This window comes from Musa acuminata, chromosome BXJ2-6 (assembly GCF_036884655.1).
Source record: "Musa acuminata AAA Group cultivar baxijiao chromosome BXJ2-6, Cavendish_Baxijiao_AAA, whole genome shotgun sequence".
In the NCBI taxonomy this organism is placed as follows: domain Eukaryota; kingdom Viridiplantae; phylum Streptophyta; class Magnoliopsida; order Zingiberales; family Musaceae; genus Musa; species Musa acuminata.
In genome coordinates, this window is record NC_088343.1 from 9271126 (window position 1) to 9289362 (window position 18237).

General features: G+C 43.0%; 4 protein-coding genes across 8 annotated transcripts; 1 reads left to right on the plus strand and 3 right to left on the minus strand.

Annotated features, from left to right (window-relative positions):
- On the minus strand, window positions 1–5719 carry LOC135614662 (sucrose synthase 2). Of its 3 annotated transcripts, none has more exons than XM_065112257.1 (16): window positions 5572–5719; window positions 4361–4492; window positions 4043–4172; window positions 3808–3959; window positions 3517–3712; window positions 3021–3139; window positions 2646–2862; window positions 2472–2567; window positions 2171–2344; window positions 1945–2061; window positions 1696–1862; window positions 1386–1610; window positions 993–1311; window positions 662–906; window positions 426–564; window positions 1–336 (listed from the first exon to the last, which is right to left on the minus strand). In XM_065112257.1, exons 2-16 carry the CDS (start codon window positions 4456–4458, stop codon window positions 283–285), a joined length of 2448 nt encoding a protein of 815 aa, XP_064968329.1. In that variant the 5' UTR covers window positions 4459–4492; window positions 5572–5719; the 3' UTR covers window positions 1–282. The 3 variants fall into 3 exon arrangements, with proteins under 3 accessions (XP_064968329.1, XP_064968330.1, XP_064968332.1); XM_065112258.1 differs by having other exon boundaries at window positions 5528–5682; XM_065112260.1 differs by lacking the exon at window positions 5572–5719 and adding an exon at window positions 4778–4796.
- A 2602-nt stretch (window positions 5720–8321) lies between these two features.
- Window positions 8322–9227, minus strand: LOC135613472 (small ribosomal subunit protein eS27w-like). Its single transcript, XM_065110502.1, has 4 exons — window positions 9075–9227; window positions 8897–8998; window positions 8779–8807; window positions 8322–8675 (listed from the first exon to the last, which is right to left on the minus strand). The coding sequence occupies exons 1-4, from the start codon at window positions 9075–9077 to the stop codon at window positions 8549–8551; spliced, it is 261 nt and encodes an 86-aa protein (XP_064966574.1). The 5' UTR covers window positions 9078–9227; the 3' UTR covers window positions 8322–8548.
- Window positions 9228–12715: 3488 nt separating this feature from the next.
- Window positions 12716–14467, plus strand: LOC135614663 (chalcone synthase 2-like). Its single transcript, XM_065112261.1, has 2 exons — window positions 12716–12964; window positions 13314–14467. Exons 1-2 carry the CDS (start codon window positions 12787–12789, stop codon window positions 14312–14314), a joined length of 1179 nt encoding a protein of 392 aa, XP_064968333.1. The 5' UTR covers window positions 12716–12786; the 3' UTR covers window positions 14315–14467.
- A 195-nt stretch (window positions 14468–14662) lies between these two features.
- LOC103987504 (uncharacterized RING finger protein C548.05c) lies at window positions 14663–17661 on the minus strand. 3 transcript variants are annotated; one of them, XM_009405829.3, is made up of 5 exons: window positions 17502–17661; window positions 16790–16991; window positions 16583–16664; window positions 15850–15938; window positions 14663–15228 (listed from the first exon to the last, which is right to left on the minus strand). In XM_009405829.3, the coding sequence occupies exons 2-5, from the start codon at window positions 16976–16978 to the stop codon at window positions 15007–15009; spliced, it is 582 nt and encodes a 193-aa protein (XP_009404104.2). In that variant the 5' UTR covers window positions 16979–16991; window positions 17502–17661; the 3' UTR covers window positions 14663–15006. The 3 variants fall into 3 exon arrangements, with proteins under 3 accessions (XP_009404104.2, XP_009404103.2, XP_018683112.2); XM_009405828.3 differs by having other exon boundaries at window positions 14663–15237; XM_018827567.2 differs by having other exon boundaries at window positions 14663–15237; window positions 17480–17661.
- Window positions 17662–18237: the final 576 nt, after the last annotated feature.

Sequence of the window (18237 nt, forward strand, 5' to 3'; positions counted from 1 at the left end):
TTTTGGAATCAAAGGGAAGGTACTTTTATTGCAGCATGCCATGGCATGGCATGACATTACAGCCTTAGACCTCACACTGGAAACCTCGAAGACAACAGCAAGTTTCAATCTTGCCAAAGAAAAGAAAAGGCGCAACCCTCACATTAGTTGAGACATGAAACTCGTGAAGAACAAAACCTAAGAAGACAAACGGACCCAATGGATAAGACTCCCGCCGATGCAGGGTCTGGGAGGAACAGACTCTACCTTCTAAATCTCAGACATGCAAACAAACAGATCGAGCTACTTGGAGCCATTAATGGCTTCTCCATCGACTGCCAGAGGAACAGACTTTGCCTGAAATGAAAGGAGTCAATGCAAACATTAGTCGTATGACACGATCGATAAGCTTCTCAAATGGACTGATCCAGGTGTGAGGCTTTTACCAGGTTGCGATACTTAAGAGCGTAGAACATCTCGAGGTAACGGCGAGTCTCGCGCCTGTCCAGGTTGGAGACATACTTCCAGAAACCATAAACTCCAGAGAGTGTCATCAGCCTCTCCGAGTAGAGCTTCCAAGTGTACCTAATTTTATTTGATTTTAATGAAGAGGTTAAGATAATTGATACTGATCCGAAATTGGCCTTCAAGACAAGAAGGGGTTACCAAGACGGGATCTTACTTCTCTTCAATTCTTTTCAGCCCTCCTAGCGAGATCTTGTCCCAGTGGGTTGGGTCTTCCTTGCACTTCTCAAAGAAATTTACGATGATTTCAGCAGCCTTGTCACCCTGATAAGGGTCAATGTGGAAGCCAGAAACTCCATCTACTATAATTTCGCCAGGTCCTCCATGAACAGTTGCAAAGGTGGGCAGCCCACAGGTCATGGACTCGACGACGGTGAGTCCAAAGGCTTCGTAGAAGGCAGGCTACATAAAACCAAAGCAAAAGATGCAGGTTGGTGAAACTTCAGCTTGGCATGCAATTGTTTCTACAGAAAAAGAGTAGCAAGTACCTGAATGAAAGCTCCTTTTGTGTCAGCAATGTATCGGTAGAGCTCGCCGTTGCGAACACGGTTCATCTGGGCTGAGATCCAGCGAATGTGCCCATTAAGATTGTACTTCTCAATGAGATCGTACATCTTCTTAAATTCCGCTTGTTCCTCGAGATCCTTGGACTCTTTCCCGTGGTCTCCACACACTACCACAAGGTTCACCAACTCCTTCAAACGTTCATTCCGGCCATAGAACTCGACCAGACCTGTCAAGTTCTTCACTCGGTCCAGCCTTGCCATGGAGAATATAATGGGTTTTTTTGTGTCATTCAGCACACCCCTGCAAGGACTCTTGAGTTAGTCACTGTGTGATCCGGGAAGAATGACAAATTTAGTTGAAAGAACAGGTCATACTTGTGCTCAGTGTTATCTTCAGGGTTGAAGAGCAGCTCCTCAATCTCGGGGTGGAGGGAAGTGAGTCTCTTTTGCTTCTCTGTGTACGGGAAGTATATCGACAAATCAGCTCCAGGGGAGACAATGTTGAACTTTGGGTCAAACACATCGATTCCATGAACAACTCGGTAGAGACCAGGAAGAGTAAAAGCGGTGTGAGACTCATACTGCCCCACGGTATCCTTGCTGAAACAATACAAGATATGAAGAAATTCTCTTAGATTCCAATAGCCATTCTAGTATCCCGATTGAAACAAAGGATGATTAGTACCTCCCAGCAATTTCCTGGAAGGTGCTAGTGATGATAAAGTCAGCATGATTCATCGCAATCAAATCAGCTGTGAATTGGCAAGAGAAATGATACTGATTCTCAAACTTCTTCCAATAGATGTCCGAGTTAGGATACTTCGTTTTCTCCAGTGCATGGGCGATGGTGCACTGCATGTGAAAGACAATAAGCATCAGTGACGCAGAAATCTCATACCGTCTAATGTGCAGTTGCAAACTAAGTGATTCAAACCTGGGTTACTCCTAATTTATGTGCTAGCAAAGTCGAAACTAGATTTCCATCACTGTAGTTTCCAATGATCAGATCAGGGGTGGTCTGCAGTTCTCCAGCCAACTCATTTGCTACATCCTATCATCAAAAAACATCATTGATAAACTTTCACGCACAAGTTTATCAAAGCAGATCCATGCCCAAGCCACTGAGATACTGAAAACAAGCTTACAAGACTAAGATTTACCTCAGTATAGGTCTCAAGGTAAGGCCACACTTCGAAACGGGAAATCCATTTGCGGACGATTCCGTTCTCTGTTCTAAATGGAACTCGTAGAATGTGAGTGTGCTCGGTGCCAATGACCTTCTCAAGTTTCTGTCCGCAAGTAGTGCCTACTGCATCAGGAAGCAATCTGGTAACCTGCATCATCCCAGCAATTTAATCTCAGGCAGGGTGCATCGACCATAAATTTCCTTAAAATGTCTAAGGACTAGATAAGATCTAATGACAGTGCAAGAAGCCAATCTAATCTCCTCTCAAATCTTACAATAAGAATTCGGGGTGTGATGTCAAGCCCTTGGCGCTTGATCCTCAGCAGCATCTCATTTTCTAAGGCACGGACTTGATCCAAGATATAAACAACCTGCAAACAAAGGTCTTGTGAGAAGCAGAAGAAATTTGACTATTACGAGAGTTGACATTCTTTGAGATCTAGTCATACCTGACCACCAGTGTCAGGATACCCCAAGACATTAGCTTGGGCAAAGTAGCCATGCGGAGAAAGGATCACAACATTAAACATCATAGGAATTGTCCCAAGGAAGTTCTCCAAGGTACAAGGATCAGGTGCCTCCAGAAGGTCCAGTAGCAGATGAATGTTCTCGTACACACGCTGAGCCGTGTCACCCCAACCTTTCTCCAAGCCAAGCTCTTGAAATCTGAAACCAGCCAAATTGAAAGAGTCTGATCAAACACAACATGTAAAAAAGTTGCCACCTTTGCATCACAGAGAGACTTCCATTATATATTCCAGTTTCATAAATAGTCAGCCAGAGAAAATCGAACAAGGAAAAAAAATGATCGACTACCAATTTACCTGTGGTTGAATTCTGAGTATGGGGTGGCAGATGGGATGCTCAATAGATGTTGCTCAGCCTTCCTTAATGCAGCTTGAAGAGCACTAAGGCTTTGTATCCTATCATTGAGCATCATCGACTGCAAGGATCACAAACTCCAATAAAATTAATGATATATATGATTTAAACAATACGATATCACAGAAAAGAGCAGCACTTGATTTTAACATGAGTATTGACAGTTATACTTGGCTAAATCTTCAGTGTAAAAGTACCAATTATGTAGTGAGCATGATTAGTTATGTTTGGGCACCAATTTCTTACCCTTAACTACAAATAGTTTTGAAGGTACTCTAAAATTTTTATTAGATGCTTAAATAGGTTTTCCTGAATATTAAATTTGATATTTATATATTCACCGGACAGAACAAGAATGCTAAAACCAAATTCATAACCACTAGCGAAAAATGTGAGATAACTATATGTGCTATATAGATCTAGAGAAGAAATAAATACCATGCCCTTGTAGTTGTGCTGCCGCAGGAAATTTAGCAAGGGGTACATGCTTTCTTTGTCATGGAATAACTTTGAGGAAAGGTGTCGGTTAAGGAACTGCACTCCATTTCCAATGGATTTTGATAATGAAGGGCGAGGGAACGAAGCATTGAAGGGCTCAAAATCCAACTCCAGCACAAAGTTATTGTTTTGTGAGCTGAAAGAGGATAAGAAAGATGCAACAAGAAGATCAAATTTTTGTTTCACGGCAAAAAAAATTGGACAATTATTTCCTGATATTGGATCACCCACCTTCCATCAACAAGTTCTTCCTTAAAGTGCAGGTACTCGGGCACAGTCAACTCTTCCACGGCAAGCTCGCTAATGTTCACCCGGACGTGCTCCCAGACTCCGGGGCGCGGCCGGATGGCTAAAGCAACCCATGGAGGAATGACTATGGCTTCCTGCATTGGAGTTAATGTAATGTTCAGGAAAACAGATGAATTGGTGGAATGAAAGAGAATGTGTCATCGTCCAACTTATATACCTGTGCTGCCTTAATGACATCCTCAAAGGCCCCGTCCTTCAGCTTCTCCCTATCTGCTTCAGAAAACGCAGCTGCATATTCTGCCAGCAGCTGGTGAGGCTGCAGCATCCCCTTCCCCTGATTAATGAACCTGCCGAATGAATCATGCAATCGTAAACACGTTTTCACGAATCTGAATGCTAATGGTCGCGAGTGCAAGAAATCATAGATGTTCACAGGTAGAGCAGTCATTCTTTGCAGCTATCTAAGCATGCATGCATAGATCTGACATCCATTTACAAAAGCAAGACGCAAGATCTAACTAAGATGGCTGCAAACCTTGAGAAAAGGGCCACGAGTTCATTGGGATGGGAAGAAAGAGAGTCGCCAATGCGCTCCCGAACGCTGTGGGCGCGAGTCAAGGTTCGCTGAGGCATCGCTGCCGCTGATCTCCTTCAAACCTCAAAAAGCCTGCAGTGCAAGAAAGCCAGAGAAGGTCAGCAAGGCAGATGTGGAAGATGTAGCTGAGATCCAGAGTGAGAACAGGGAAAGATCTAAGAAAGATCACGCGGCAGATCATCCAAAAATAACTGGATAATTGAAAGCATAATACAGTTTAACGAGGAGGAAAGAGATGCTGATGACAGCACAAAAGACCAGCCAAAATACCCAGGAAAAAATCTCAATTTTGCCGTAAAACAGGAATAACATTCTACCATAACAGATCCAAGAACGGGACAGGGAAGAAAGGATTACATATATTGGAAAAGGTTCAGAGGTTGAGTTGGCAAGTGCATGCAAAGGTACTAGACTAGATCTTGAAGAAAGCAGGGGAAAACAAGAGAACTTGACAGCAGTGTTTGTCTGAGAAATATTCTAAAAGAAGATGTAATCAGCTCTGCTAAGCAGTCAGCATAGAGAGAGAGAGAGAGGCGTCCGGGTTACTGACAGAGGGGAGAAATCTACTTCACATTTGAAACGTGTTATGACGCACTGGCAGAAGGAAAGGGTTTCAGGCTTCAAAGTCGTCTTTTTCCTTGCCTTCTCCGAGGTTTTCAATGAGGAGTTTCAGTATCTACATGCAAAAGGATTGAAGCTTCCTCTGATTTCTCTGCTTTCCGACACGAAATATTGCAGGCAACGGCAGTCGCAGAAAAGATTGGGCAGGTTTTGGTAGAAAAGAGCAAGCGAAAGATGCGAAACCTTCTCTCTGCACAAAATCTTCTTGAGAACCCACGAAAAAATCGAGCAGAGGCAACAAAACATGAAGTTATTTTAGCATGATTTCCTCGTTTTGACAACGAGGGGGGAAATTAGATGCTTTCACCAGAAATTTTCTCTCATTTCTCTCCCAAGAATGTTATGTTTCCGCCGTATATAGTGGTCGAAAGATTTCAAGAACAGAGAGCGCAGAATCTTTTGCAGGTAACGTTACTAACAAAACTTAATCTTTGATTCCGCTACACCAAGACTACCAAAACCAGAAGTTTGTGGGAGAAACACTACCACAAACAATCTGTTCTCCGGAGGCGCGAAGAAGAGAACTTTACCCTCGGAAAGAGAACCAAAACGAAGAAGCCGAGGAGGAGGAAAGGAGACAGACGCAGCGCAAACAGTGGAAATCAAGAAAACGCAATAAACGCAGTCGGGATGGATTGGTGAGAAGAGACTGGACTCCCCGCCCCATTTTATACTGGAAAAAAGGTCCCACCTTTGGCTTTCTTTAACCAAGGAAATGGTAGGTGGCGCCACCCTGTTCTCGATTTCATCGACCCACCTCCCTCTCTCTCTCTCTCTCTCTCTCTCTCTCTCCCCACTGTGGGCTCATCCGGTTTTGCTCCCTCCTCCTTGGATTTCTCGAGCTACAAGCAGTCATTTTTGCTCCATCATCATCTCTTCAACTTTGATTTCGTCCACTCTTCACCCTCTCTTCCATGGCGAGGGAAGGTATGTGACGTGCATTCTCAGGGCTCGTTAGGAAATCTTGATCATAGAAGGAAAGTGTTTCTACAGTGGAAGGACATTAATCCCACTGATGACCGGTCTTAAAGGAAGAGGCAGAGAGCATAAACATCTCACACGCAATGTGTTTCATGAACTCCCCTTTTGCATAGGAACTTAAGCCTTTACTTGTGTCCATTTCAGTATGAGGCTTTTACTCATTTATCAGAATTAGTGTATTTATTCTTATATATTTGAATATAATTTATATCACTCAATCCTTCATACTCCGGACAAAAGGGACCGAGTTTTTCGACCTGCAAGCTGAGCTGTCGCCGACCCGACAAACCAGTGGGCTCAGAATCCGACCCCGAAGCGGGTCCCGCTTCTCCGAGCTCACGTGCGGTGGCCTATGTGTCCGTATAGAAATAAACCGGTCTTTGTCGGTCCAATTGAATCGGACCGGTAAATAAACTCAGAACCGGTCGGGTCGGATCGGAATTGATTACTTAGCGAGATATTTGTACCGATAAATAGGGCCACGTCTAATTAAATTTCTGGGTCCCAGTCTCAACGCCGTTGCGTGAATGACGAGTGGAAAGCTACATCAGGCGTGCCACATGATTTCACGGGAGAAGGTGATTGATGTCACAGCACGAATATTCATGACAATACAACATATCTAACACAATAATGTGGATGGATGGTCGCGCGTGGTATATGATTCAATGAAAATATGATGTCATTATGCCTGCTCCAAGGTTATGGAATCATGTGAACGATGACATGATCAAAAGCCATATATATATAATGTGAAACTGCAAGACTCGAGCAAGATTTGCATCTTTTACCTTAGCTTCGGGCGAATCACTTCCTCTCCTGCCTTCTGTTCGACTATCGTTCAGCTAATCTGGCACCAAGCCAAATTGGGAGCAGCTGCAAGGAGTCAGTGGTCGATTTGATCTTATCCATTTCCTCCCACACGATATAGAACATGTCGGTCGAAGCAGCGGGCTCCACACACAAACAAGTATGATTATGGCCATACGGGGTTGCCTTTTTTATTTATATTTATTAAAAATAATAATATTAAAGTATTATTATTATTATTATTATTATATTGGAGAATATGAGAATAATTACAGTTTAACTCTGTTTTATCTTTTGTCGCCCAATTATGTAACCTATGATTCGTCAATGGTACGGTCAGCATTCCAACATCGAAGCTTGATCTCGACGCAATGACGTATCATAAAAGGCTCGGGTGGGTCACGCAACGGACGGTTGAAACCCCGCCCCGCTGTGGGCCCCGCGACCCCCCCCACGTTACTGGAATTGCACGAAAAGGCCCTGCAATTATCCAAAGAACAGGTCACAGATCCTTACACCACCACCGACGATGACTTATCGACCGATGATAGCATATGCTCTTTGGGTAAGGACGATAAATAAAGGTCCTGATAGCTTATTGCTCGCCGTGGAGTGTTCGATTGATATATATATATATATATATATATATATATATATATGTGTGTGTATATTTTATAATTATGATCGTCCTCTTGGGTAGAGTTGAATTGGAACACCTAACTTACCTAACAATCTTGGCAGGCTAACCAGCTAGATTTCATGGGGGGTGATGGAGTCCACAAACAAGATCAGGATCTATGTGAATTACAACCTTACGATCGCATCAAGATTCGCACCAGCTTCATGATCGGAGGTAAATACTTTGCACCCGCCATGTGAAGGCGGGTGTTTGGATAGCTTGCCCGCCTGTGTCTGCGGTGGAGAGACAGCGACCGTGCACCAGTAATGGCTTGGATCACCTGCACACTGCCACGCTTGTGTTAGCTGATGCGTAGGTTTCGAGGGCTATGCCTTGTGAACCGCGGTTTCGCAGGGGAAAGACCATAGTTTCGGATTGGATCTCAGATGTCACCCAACTTCTGGGAGCTCACTCCACTGAAGTTTGGCACCATCGTCTGGTTGAGGGAACTGGAAATGCCATGGTCGAGTACGTTATTAGTGGAAGTTTGTCAACGTTAGGTGTCGATCCATCAAACAAAAAATCTCCATGCATGACTCTGCAACCAGAAAAGGCAACTTTGACTTGTGTGGATGATGGCTCATGAACGAATCAGATGAGGCGTTTGAAAGCCTTCTAATCTATGGTTGGAGCTGCAGCTTGAATGACAGTCAAGTCCTGACCCCGGAGACAAATCCGTAGGTGCCAACCAAGGTGAATTCATTGACATCGTATCTGTCACTCCATCTGACAGCTGAACTAGTCTTCTTCTAACTTGGGCCTGGAAACTACTGTTGCTGCAATGTAAACAGGCTGCATATGGTAGCAACGGAAATTAAGTGACTATAATGGATTCTTATTGTTAAAGCATGTATCTTTCTTCACGTTGTATACGTACTATAGATTATACTTTGCGAAACAGCAAAGCCAGTAATCTACATCACCAACACACTATCCACTCGCTGTTCAGTAACAGAGCATCCTCGATAAGCTTGACATATAACCTCTTTTGAGTAATAGCTAGGAGGGAGAAGGAAGGAGGAAGGAGCAAGCAAGCATCAGTCGGTCTTCCGCCGGAAGGAGCACCCCTCGGTAAGCCGGGCTCGACCGCCGGTTGGCTGACAGAGCACAGTTTGGCAGTTCCCACAGATCACCACCGTCTGAGAGTGACTAAACACGGTAGTTCTGCATGCATGAGCCCAGCAACGTTACGTCCATAAACTACCATACAGCGCCAGAGAAGCGAAGAAGACCTACTTAAAGAACACAGTTTGTGATCGGAACTCACATGTTGAAGCACCCTTGGCACTTCACATCCTTCAATCGACAAGAATCAACGGTGAAGAAGGTTTGTCGGCTAAAGAACAAGGAAGAAACAGACGTTTGATGAAAACAAGGAGACGTACCATGAAGAAGGAGTTCGGAGACTGAACGAGGCGCTTCTTCTTGTGGCGTCTCTTCTCGAGCTCCGGCGGAGGGTCGAGCAGATCGATGTCACCCGGAAGCACCTGTAGACGTCAGTAGCGTCGTATCAAAAGAGCAAGAATTGCACAGGAACATCCGAAACGAGATCCATCCACTCACCATCTCGTCACAATCCTAAGCAGAGCGCGCGCAAACCCTCAAGGAAGAGTCTTCTTCTTCGGAGGTGAGGATGGCAGCATCTTATCTCGCGCGGTTAAACGAATCACGGCCGATCGATGAGATGTCGTGTCCAAGAGCATCGAAGAAAGGTCTCGGCTTCTCCACCACGTTCGAGAGAGGCGGTTGTGTTGACATGACGGTGGCGGACAGCGGCGACGTCGGGAGAGTTCTGCTGCGTCGGATCTCGACACGTCGACTGCGACGTTTGGGCGACGCGTCACAGCTGCGAACCCACACCGACTTGGGCCCGACAGCCACCACATCTTGTTATTTTTCGATGAAAGTAATCATTTTAATTAATAGAAAATTAACTGCTTGTTATTGTCCCTATTAATCATGCAAGCATTTCCATAACGATTAGGTTAGAAATATTAAATACTAAAAATTTTGGATGCAAGCTGTTATACGAAGACATGATTAATATTCAGGTTAGTGATTCAAACCCATATATATGTATAGGATTATCTGATGTATCATCAAGATAAAGACATCGAGCTTTCTGATATATCACTCACGTAAAAATTAAGTTCGAAAGATGTTTTCTGATTCAATCTCTTCCATATTCAAGTTAATAACATAAGATAAATAAGTATAATAATTAATAGTAAACAAATGATATGTTGACAGTGTAAAATTAAATATTAACAAAATTTGAGAGGTTGATTTTTTATTTTTATTTTAATAATCTTTAATTGACTTCTTGCCAACAAAAAAAGGTAAAGAGAATCTATAATTCTATGCTTTGAACCCATATCAATACAAGCAAATATGAATGATAAATTTTATCTTCTTTTTTCAGTTTCGATGCGAGGACATATGTCATATGATGATTAATCGATAATATTATTTATTGCATAAGGTATTATGGATAATATTATTATAAATTTTATTTTATTTTCTAAAAAAATAAAACAATAAATAAATTAATTTACATTATCTAATTTGGATGAGATTATATAAAATCTAATATATTTATGAGGACATCATGAAGAGAAATGGTTTATGTTCCATCTTCTTTCTTCTTTTGATTTGTTTTCAAAAAGATCATTCATTTTATTTATTTATTTATTTATTTTTTACAATTAAAATGTATGGATCCATACATTTGTCATTCTACAAAAGAAAACCTAACGAGGTTAACAAAAACATAAATTAACAAAAAACATACAAAAGAAAACCTAATGTGCTTTTGTCATTCTACAAGTCTTTTTCTTATGACGTTATCATTATTTCAATAATATTTACTCATTCAAAACTTAATTTAAATATAATATTTCATCTCAAATATTTTGGAGATACTCTTGGGAAATCCTTATAGATCTCCCATAAGAATTCATACGCACAAATGCTTTTATTAGAGTTTATTATTATTATTATTTTAATCATCATTCTCAACATAGATCTTTATTATACAGAAAGAAAATCTAATCTATATACACTTGGGAGATCTATACTGCTTGAATATTTAATATATATAATTTCTAAAAAATATTATTTTATGTTATATATAAGAATCCATAAATGAGAATTCATTATAAATCTTCGAGAAGACACTCGTATAACACAAGGAACCTAAGTTGGTGAGAAAGAAGATATATTCGTAGACAAAAGGGATCCAAGTTGGTGAGAAGAAGGTATACTCTATTCTCTTATCCATCCGTATGTATATCTCCTTCATTATAACTATTAACGAGGTATCACCATACAAATGACTTATTTAAGGAGAAAAAAATTTTGCTCACTTAGAATGATATTAAGTACCATTTGATGTCCATCATATACCTTCCGAGATGTCCAAAGCCACCGTGAAGGAATGACCGGAAAATACGAAAGAGAGAATCAAGACATATACAAACCTATACTCGTATGGTTTAGCATCAAGTCATTTATTGTTTGGTATATATATATATATATATATATATCCTTGCCAATAGTTACAATGATCCCCTGCTAGGGCTCGACTAAGCATTTACCAACTATGTATCAGGCGACGTTCCGTACGGACCAGATGGTTCAGGATTCACGATCTCCGTTGGTGTGTGGGCGCTGCGAGTGCGGTTATCGCCCGAGGAGGTAGCAGGGCACGAGGCTCGCCAACAAACCAGAGGAGAGGAGCCGGTGGCGGTCCTCGGGACGTACTGAATATCGAACTCATCGAGCTTCGGGGTGTACTGAATATCGAACTCACCGAGCCAAACTGTTAGTGTAAACAACCTTAAGCCGTGGCTTCGGGGCCGACGCGGTTGGGTTCCGGTCCGAATGATAAGGATCTTCACGAGACGGCCTTCGAGCCCACCGAGGTGGTCGTGTGCTATGGTCTGGACGGTGTCGTTATCTCCTCCGAGCAAGAACTCCTCGTCTTCGCGTCTTGCGGGGACCTTCGCCCTCGCCCCTGCACAAAGGTCAGGTCGGGGTGCTCGGCCCGACCCCTCCGACGATCAAGTTAGTTGATGTTAAGGGGGATTCAGATGAAGAAGTCTTTTTGTGTCCCCCATTTCCCGTTCAGAATGCGAGGGTATTTATAAGGAAGCTTACTGTTTCTTGACATGCCCGCTTGTAGGGGGCAAGCTAGTAGCGTCTGACATTGGTGTTGGCGTGGCATGAAGAACCGAGCCTGAGCAGGCGTTAATGCGCCTCGACCGACGCTATGGTCCGCCTAGTCTTATCATAATTACTATCCTCATCAGTTTTCAACATAGATCTTTATTATACAGAAAGAAAATCTAATATATATACACTTGGGAGATCTAGACCGCTTGAATATTTAATATATATAAATTTTAAAAAGAATTATTTTATGTTATATATAAGAATCTATAAACGAGAATTCATTATAAATCTTCGAGAAGAGACTCGCATAACACAAGAAACCTAAGTTGGTGAGAAAGAAAGTTGGTGAGAAAGAAAATATATTTATAGACAAAAGGGATCCAAGTTGGTGAGACGAAGACATACTCTATTCTCTTATCCATCCGTATGTATCTCTCCTTCATTTATCATAACTATTAACGAGATATCACCGTACAAATGACTTATTTAAGGAGAAAAAAATTTTGCTCACTTAGAATGATATTAAGTACCAATTGATGTCCATCAAATAACTTCCGAGATGTCCAAAGCCACCGTGAAAGAATGACCGGAAAATATGAAAGAGAGAATCAAGACATATACAAACCTATACTCGTATGGTTTCGCATCGATTCATTTATTGTTTGGTATATATATATATATATATATATATATATATATATATATATATATATCCCTGCCAATAGTTACGATGATCCCCTGCTAGTGCTCGACTAAGCGTTTACCAACTACGTATCAGGCGGCGTTCCGAACGGACCAGATGGTTCAGGATTCACGATCTCCGTTTGTGTGTGGGCGCTGCGAGTGCGGTTACCGCCCGAGGAGGCAGCGGGGCACGAGGCTCGCCAACTAACCGGAGGAGAGGAGCCGGTGGCCACGTGGCGACGGGGTGCACCAAACCGGAATTCGGACGACGTGGCATCGAATTTGATCGTCCATCCCACGTTCCGTCCCTATAAATCTTCCCGGTGCCTCCCCTTGGCTTCTCCATCCTGGAAGCGGCTCCGCGTCGCCTTGGCACTACTCCTACGACCGCTCCCCGGCCATCCCACCGTCCGTAACGATGGCCGACCTCCAGGAGATCCGCCGGTCGCAGAGGGCCGAGGGACCCGCGGCGGTGCTCGCCATCGGCACCGCCACGCCGGCCAACGTCCTCTACCAAGCTGACTACCCCGACTACTACTTCCGCATCACCAAGAGCGACCACCTCACCGAGCTCAAGGAAAAGTTCAAGAGGATGTGTACGTTACCTCTACCTCTTCTTGTGATATTACACTCACCCTATTTTGTTCCTTGATCTTTGAGAGACTTCGTGACCGACAAGTGTGTAGTGTGTGCCTCTCCAGACAGTCTGAGAGTCGTCCAAGAAGCGTGACTTCTTTCTTGTTGATTTCATACGTACAATCCTGCTTATCACAAACCAGCTGATGGTGTTGTATTGTTTCCATAATTTAGTAGTATTTTATTGCCTGGTAGCATTTAGATAAGAGCTGTGTCATTGTTCTAGAATAGGACTTGTGCTTTCTGCTGGAAATGTTCTCTCCTTTACCAAAGGACTGTGCGTTATTGCATGGTTTTCTGTGGCTTCAGGCGACAAGTCGATGATCCGAAAGCGTTACATGCACCTCAACGAGGAGATCCTCAAGGAGAACCCCAACGTCTGCGCTTACATGGCGCCGTCGCTGGACGCGCGGCAGGACATAGTGGTGGTGGAGATTCCGAAGCTGGGGAAGGAGGCTGCCGTCAAGGCCATCAAGGAGTGGGGCCAGCCCAAGTCCAAGATCACCCACCTGGTCTTCTGCACCACCAGCGGAGTCGACATGCCCGGCGCCGACTACCAGCTCACCAGGCTCCTCGGCCTCCGCCCCTCCGTCAACCGCCTCATGATGTACCAGCAGGGCTGCTTCGCGGGCGGCACCGTGCTCCGCCTCGCCAAGGACCTGGCCGAGAACAACCGCGGCGCGCGCGTCCTCGTGGTTTGCTCCGAGATCACCGCCGTCACCTTCCGCGGGCCCTCGGAGTCCCACCTTGACAGCCTCGTCGGCCAGGCCTTGTTCGGGGACGGCGCTGCTGCCATCATCGTGGGGGCCGACCCGGACCCCGCGATCGAGCGGCCTCTGTTCCAGATCGTCTCCGCCAGCCAGACCATCGTCCCGGACTCCGAGGGCGCCATCGACGGCCACCTGAGGGAGGTCGGCCTCACGTTCCACCTTCTCAAGGACGTGCCGGGGCTGATATCCAAGAACATAGAGAAGAGCCTGGTGGAGGCGTTCAAGCCGCTAGGGATCGACGACTGGAACTCCATCTTCTGGATCGCGCACCCCGGCGGTCCGGCGATCCTCGACCAGGTGGAGGCCAAGATCGGACTGCAGAAGGAGAAGATGCAGGCGACGAGGCGCGTGCTCAGCGAGTACGGCAACATGTCGAGCGCCTGCGTGCTGTTCATCCTGGACGAGATGAGGAACCGGTCGGCGGCGGACGGCAAGGCGACCACCGGCGAGGGATTGGAGTGGGGAGTACTCTTCGGCTTCGGGCCCGGGCTGACCGTGGAAACCGTCGTCTTGCACAGTATGCCAATCGTTGCAAACTGATGGCATGCAGCACTAGCAAGAACTGAACTCGTCCATCTTTCTCTTCCAGTATTCTACGCCTAAGAAGCTGTTTAAGCGTGTCCGATGGTGTTCAATAAGATGTATTCTGTCAGCTCAGTTTGATATGGATTTGGCTTAGATCATCAGTTCTCATTACTTTTGTTGATCAAAATGGAATTCATCATCCCTGCATATAAAACCGAGGCTGAGCAGGCTTAACCTCCATCAAGAATTATTGTATTTTTCTTGTTCCTGTTCAGTGAATTAATCGCTTGTTGAACATCACCGGTATCAAACTCATGTCAGTCCAGTTAGTCTTAGCCATGCTAACCTTCCACATCAGGCAAGTTGAAAAGACTGTAACAATTCCATCAAGTTGGCAAAAAGAACTCAATACAATGTTCAACAGTCTAACAATAATAAACTTGTAGTCTCGTGGTGGCAGGATTAATCGGTGACCAGATCTTCCTGATTCCAGTTTTGAGTTCAAACACACATACAACCTGGGATCAGTTTCTCATTCTCAGGACATATAGAATTACAACTCACGGCTGCTGCTACAATACCTAATGCACAAAAAACTTCTACAAAACACCCGAAAGTTCATCGAAACCCATCGGCTACCCTTCGTAAGGTGATCATCCGGAACCAGGCTATAAACTCGGTCGAGATGTCAGTGCAGTCAGTAGTGGTCAGGAACTTGCTCCTGGGAGGTATATGCGGTGAACATTGCTCAGAGAGAGTTTCTCCCGGCAAGTTGGGCATCTCCGCTGCACGCGGATCGCGTTGGTGATGCAACCGCAGCAAAACACGTGCCCACAGGTCGTGGATGTCTCCTCCTTCATTGTGTCCATGCAGATTGCACATTTCAATTTGACCTCATTAAAGTCACAGAGGTATTGGCTGGAAGATGCCTGTCGTATCTAGATCACATCAGGACAGCAAAACTAAATAATTTAAAGATATATTTCATTAAAATGAATCAATAACCATGGTGATTAAGAAAGACATGAAACAAAGGCCAACAATCAAATTAGCACATAAAACTAGGGGTGCCAACAACCCAGATGACATGATCATCCAACCCAGATTTAGCCCCGCCAACATAGGTATGGATCCTTAAAACTAGATCAATTAGATTTCTGGGTCAGGTATGAATCCTCAGTCACACTCAGTACCCAAAAACATGTTTGGAGCAATGTTCTACCAGAACCTGATGGTTATTATGGTTGAATCTGCATTTAGATCCTATAATTCGTTATCTGATGGAGACCAAACTGGCCTACGAAACACCCTCATGCCAATGGAGGAATTAAAACCCCATATCTACCAAAAGTAAGGTCCATGAAGCCACCGAAGAGAGTGGAGACCATCATAAATTTAAGAGCACGGGCACCAAGCTTTGCTCAATTCTCCTTTAAGCTTTAACCAAAAGGAGAAAAGCATCCCAATAATTAAAACTGTAGAAGGCAATCAAAGTAAAAACTATCGGATAATTAGAAAACGAAAAAGGCATCTCAAGAATACATATATACCTTGCCAGATTTCAGAGCATTTGGGTCTTTAAATTTAAATTCCAATCTATTAGTCCCACAAATCGAATTCCCAAGATGGACATGAGTGGCTGCAGAGAATCAAAAGGAATAAGGAATGTATTAGGTGCCAATATATAAGTCAACTTCGAAGATATAGAGCAGACGTCTCACTGGTATGAAGTGGTGGCCTACACTTTATGTGCTCGAGAATTACATATGCGCTTTAAGGAATTATATATGCAACAATGCAGTAACTTTCTCTAGTCTCCTAAATTCTAAAATCATAGATGACCCTGAAAAGCAACAAGCAGCATCAACCTTTCTCACCAAATTCACCATTAAAATCTTCATTTTCCTCTGAGTCGTTAAAGCTTTAGGCAGCTGAACTTGAAACAAAGTTTATCTCATAACTAGTACCACTAAGCTATTTTGAACAATGATGCATATCTAATCGCATGCAGCATATAAGCAACGGATAGCTATAAGTGACAAAGTAGAGACAACTTGCCTTCAGTGACATATTGTTGTGAATGTTGGCATATCAATGAGGTCTTCGTATTTGATTTTTATAGAAATGCATCTTTACTCCGAACGTTTCACAATCAGCAAATTACAGGTAGTTCCAGGAAATAGTACAAAGAGTTTTATACATCATTTTTCTACTTGAGCAGTAATTTCTACTAAGGACTTAAAACTAAAAGCAGTAAGTTGCGCAAAAGGATGCTTCACTTACCTCCAACTCCGAGACGAAGTTCCAAGTCCTCTTCTCTAATTACATGTTCCCATGAACTTGAATATGGGTAGGAACTAAATGCCTGCATTAAAAGACATACACATGAAGCCCAAAAAACAGCACAAAATACCTCAAACTGTGGGGCAAAAAAAATCAACTAACTAGAACAAAATAAAGAAGCCCAAGGTAAGCATTCTACTCAAGTACCACTTCTGGATGTTCAGGAGGGTTTATCAGCCTGTTGTCATAATCGCCGTCATCATCGATCAATATTATCTCACGGTAAGTCCTTAGACAATCAGCAGGCGGCATTCCAACTTTAGATAGATAAGAAGGACCGAGTCTCAACTCAAGATCTTGAACAGTTTCTCTGACTGATCTCGATCGATTCATCATAACTGACGTTTATCTATCACAGAATACCCAAAATTAGTTTCAGGTTGACAGAGTACCAACTATAAGTTCTTCGTCTCACTCCATAGAGAACAATTCTCATCTCAAAAATCACTAATTTGTGATCACATAAGCAAAAGGGAAGCTTTTAAGACACTATTTCGAAGCAAAAGAACATCACGCATGAAGACCAACAAAGACAGTATCTACAACTCCAAGAACTCGTTGCAATATCAACAACAATCTGTGGCTACTTGGAGCAAAAAATTTGCTGCTCAAGAAGTCACTTTTCGCGAATAATTGCGAGAAAAAGGATAATTTTGCACGAGGATCAACCAAAAAGACAAGTAAAACAAAAAAAACCAATAGACGACTATAAATCAAATGTAAACGGTGCTAAAGAACGAACCTTTTCAACACAACCAAGGTCCGAAAACAAAAACCGATGGTTCTAACCCTAGAAAGAATCCCGGAATCGAGCAAGACCGAGGGAAAAGAAGGAACCTTTCTACCGAATCGTCCTTACCGACACCCGAATCTACGAATTCGGCAAAGAAATCGTCGGTGTTCGACCGTTCTTTCAGCTCGCCCAGCTCGCCGAACAGGTTGAGACTGTGGAAGCGGAGACGAGCAGTAGCGGAACGAGAAACCCTAACCCCAGCCTCCAATGCGAAATGAGGCATCCACAGGATTAGACAACACAATAAATAACTCCCACAATTTTAATTATAAATTCGGAAGAAAAAAGACAAGAAAAAAAATAATTTATAAGCTTTCAACGACAAATTAATTTATTTTATGCACCCAAAAAAACATATTAACTTCTTGCAATCACCGAATTCTAAGATTGATAGAAAATAATAAATTGTTAGATTTTTTAATCATTTATAAGTATATTTAAATAGGCTCCGAGAATTTAAATATAAAAGAATGTAAATATTAAATTAAATAATTCAAATGTCGATTAGTCGATGGACATAACGCTTTCAATCTTATCGGTCTATCTATTTTATTTTAAGTGTTTAAGTTTACTAATTAGTTCTTCTAATTTTATTTTTCTCTTATTTGATTTGATTTTTCCTATTAGAAATATTTAATTCCTATCCGCATTTCCCAACCGTACACTTGTATCAGATACGTGGGATTGATTAGATGGGTTTTCTTCTCCACCAATGAGATTTGCTGATGAAGACACGTGTTTCAATTTGAGGCACGGTGCCAATGTCACAAATTGATGTTTGTATAGATATATATCCTTTATA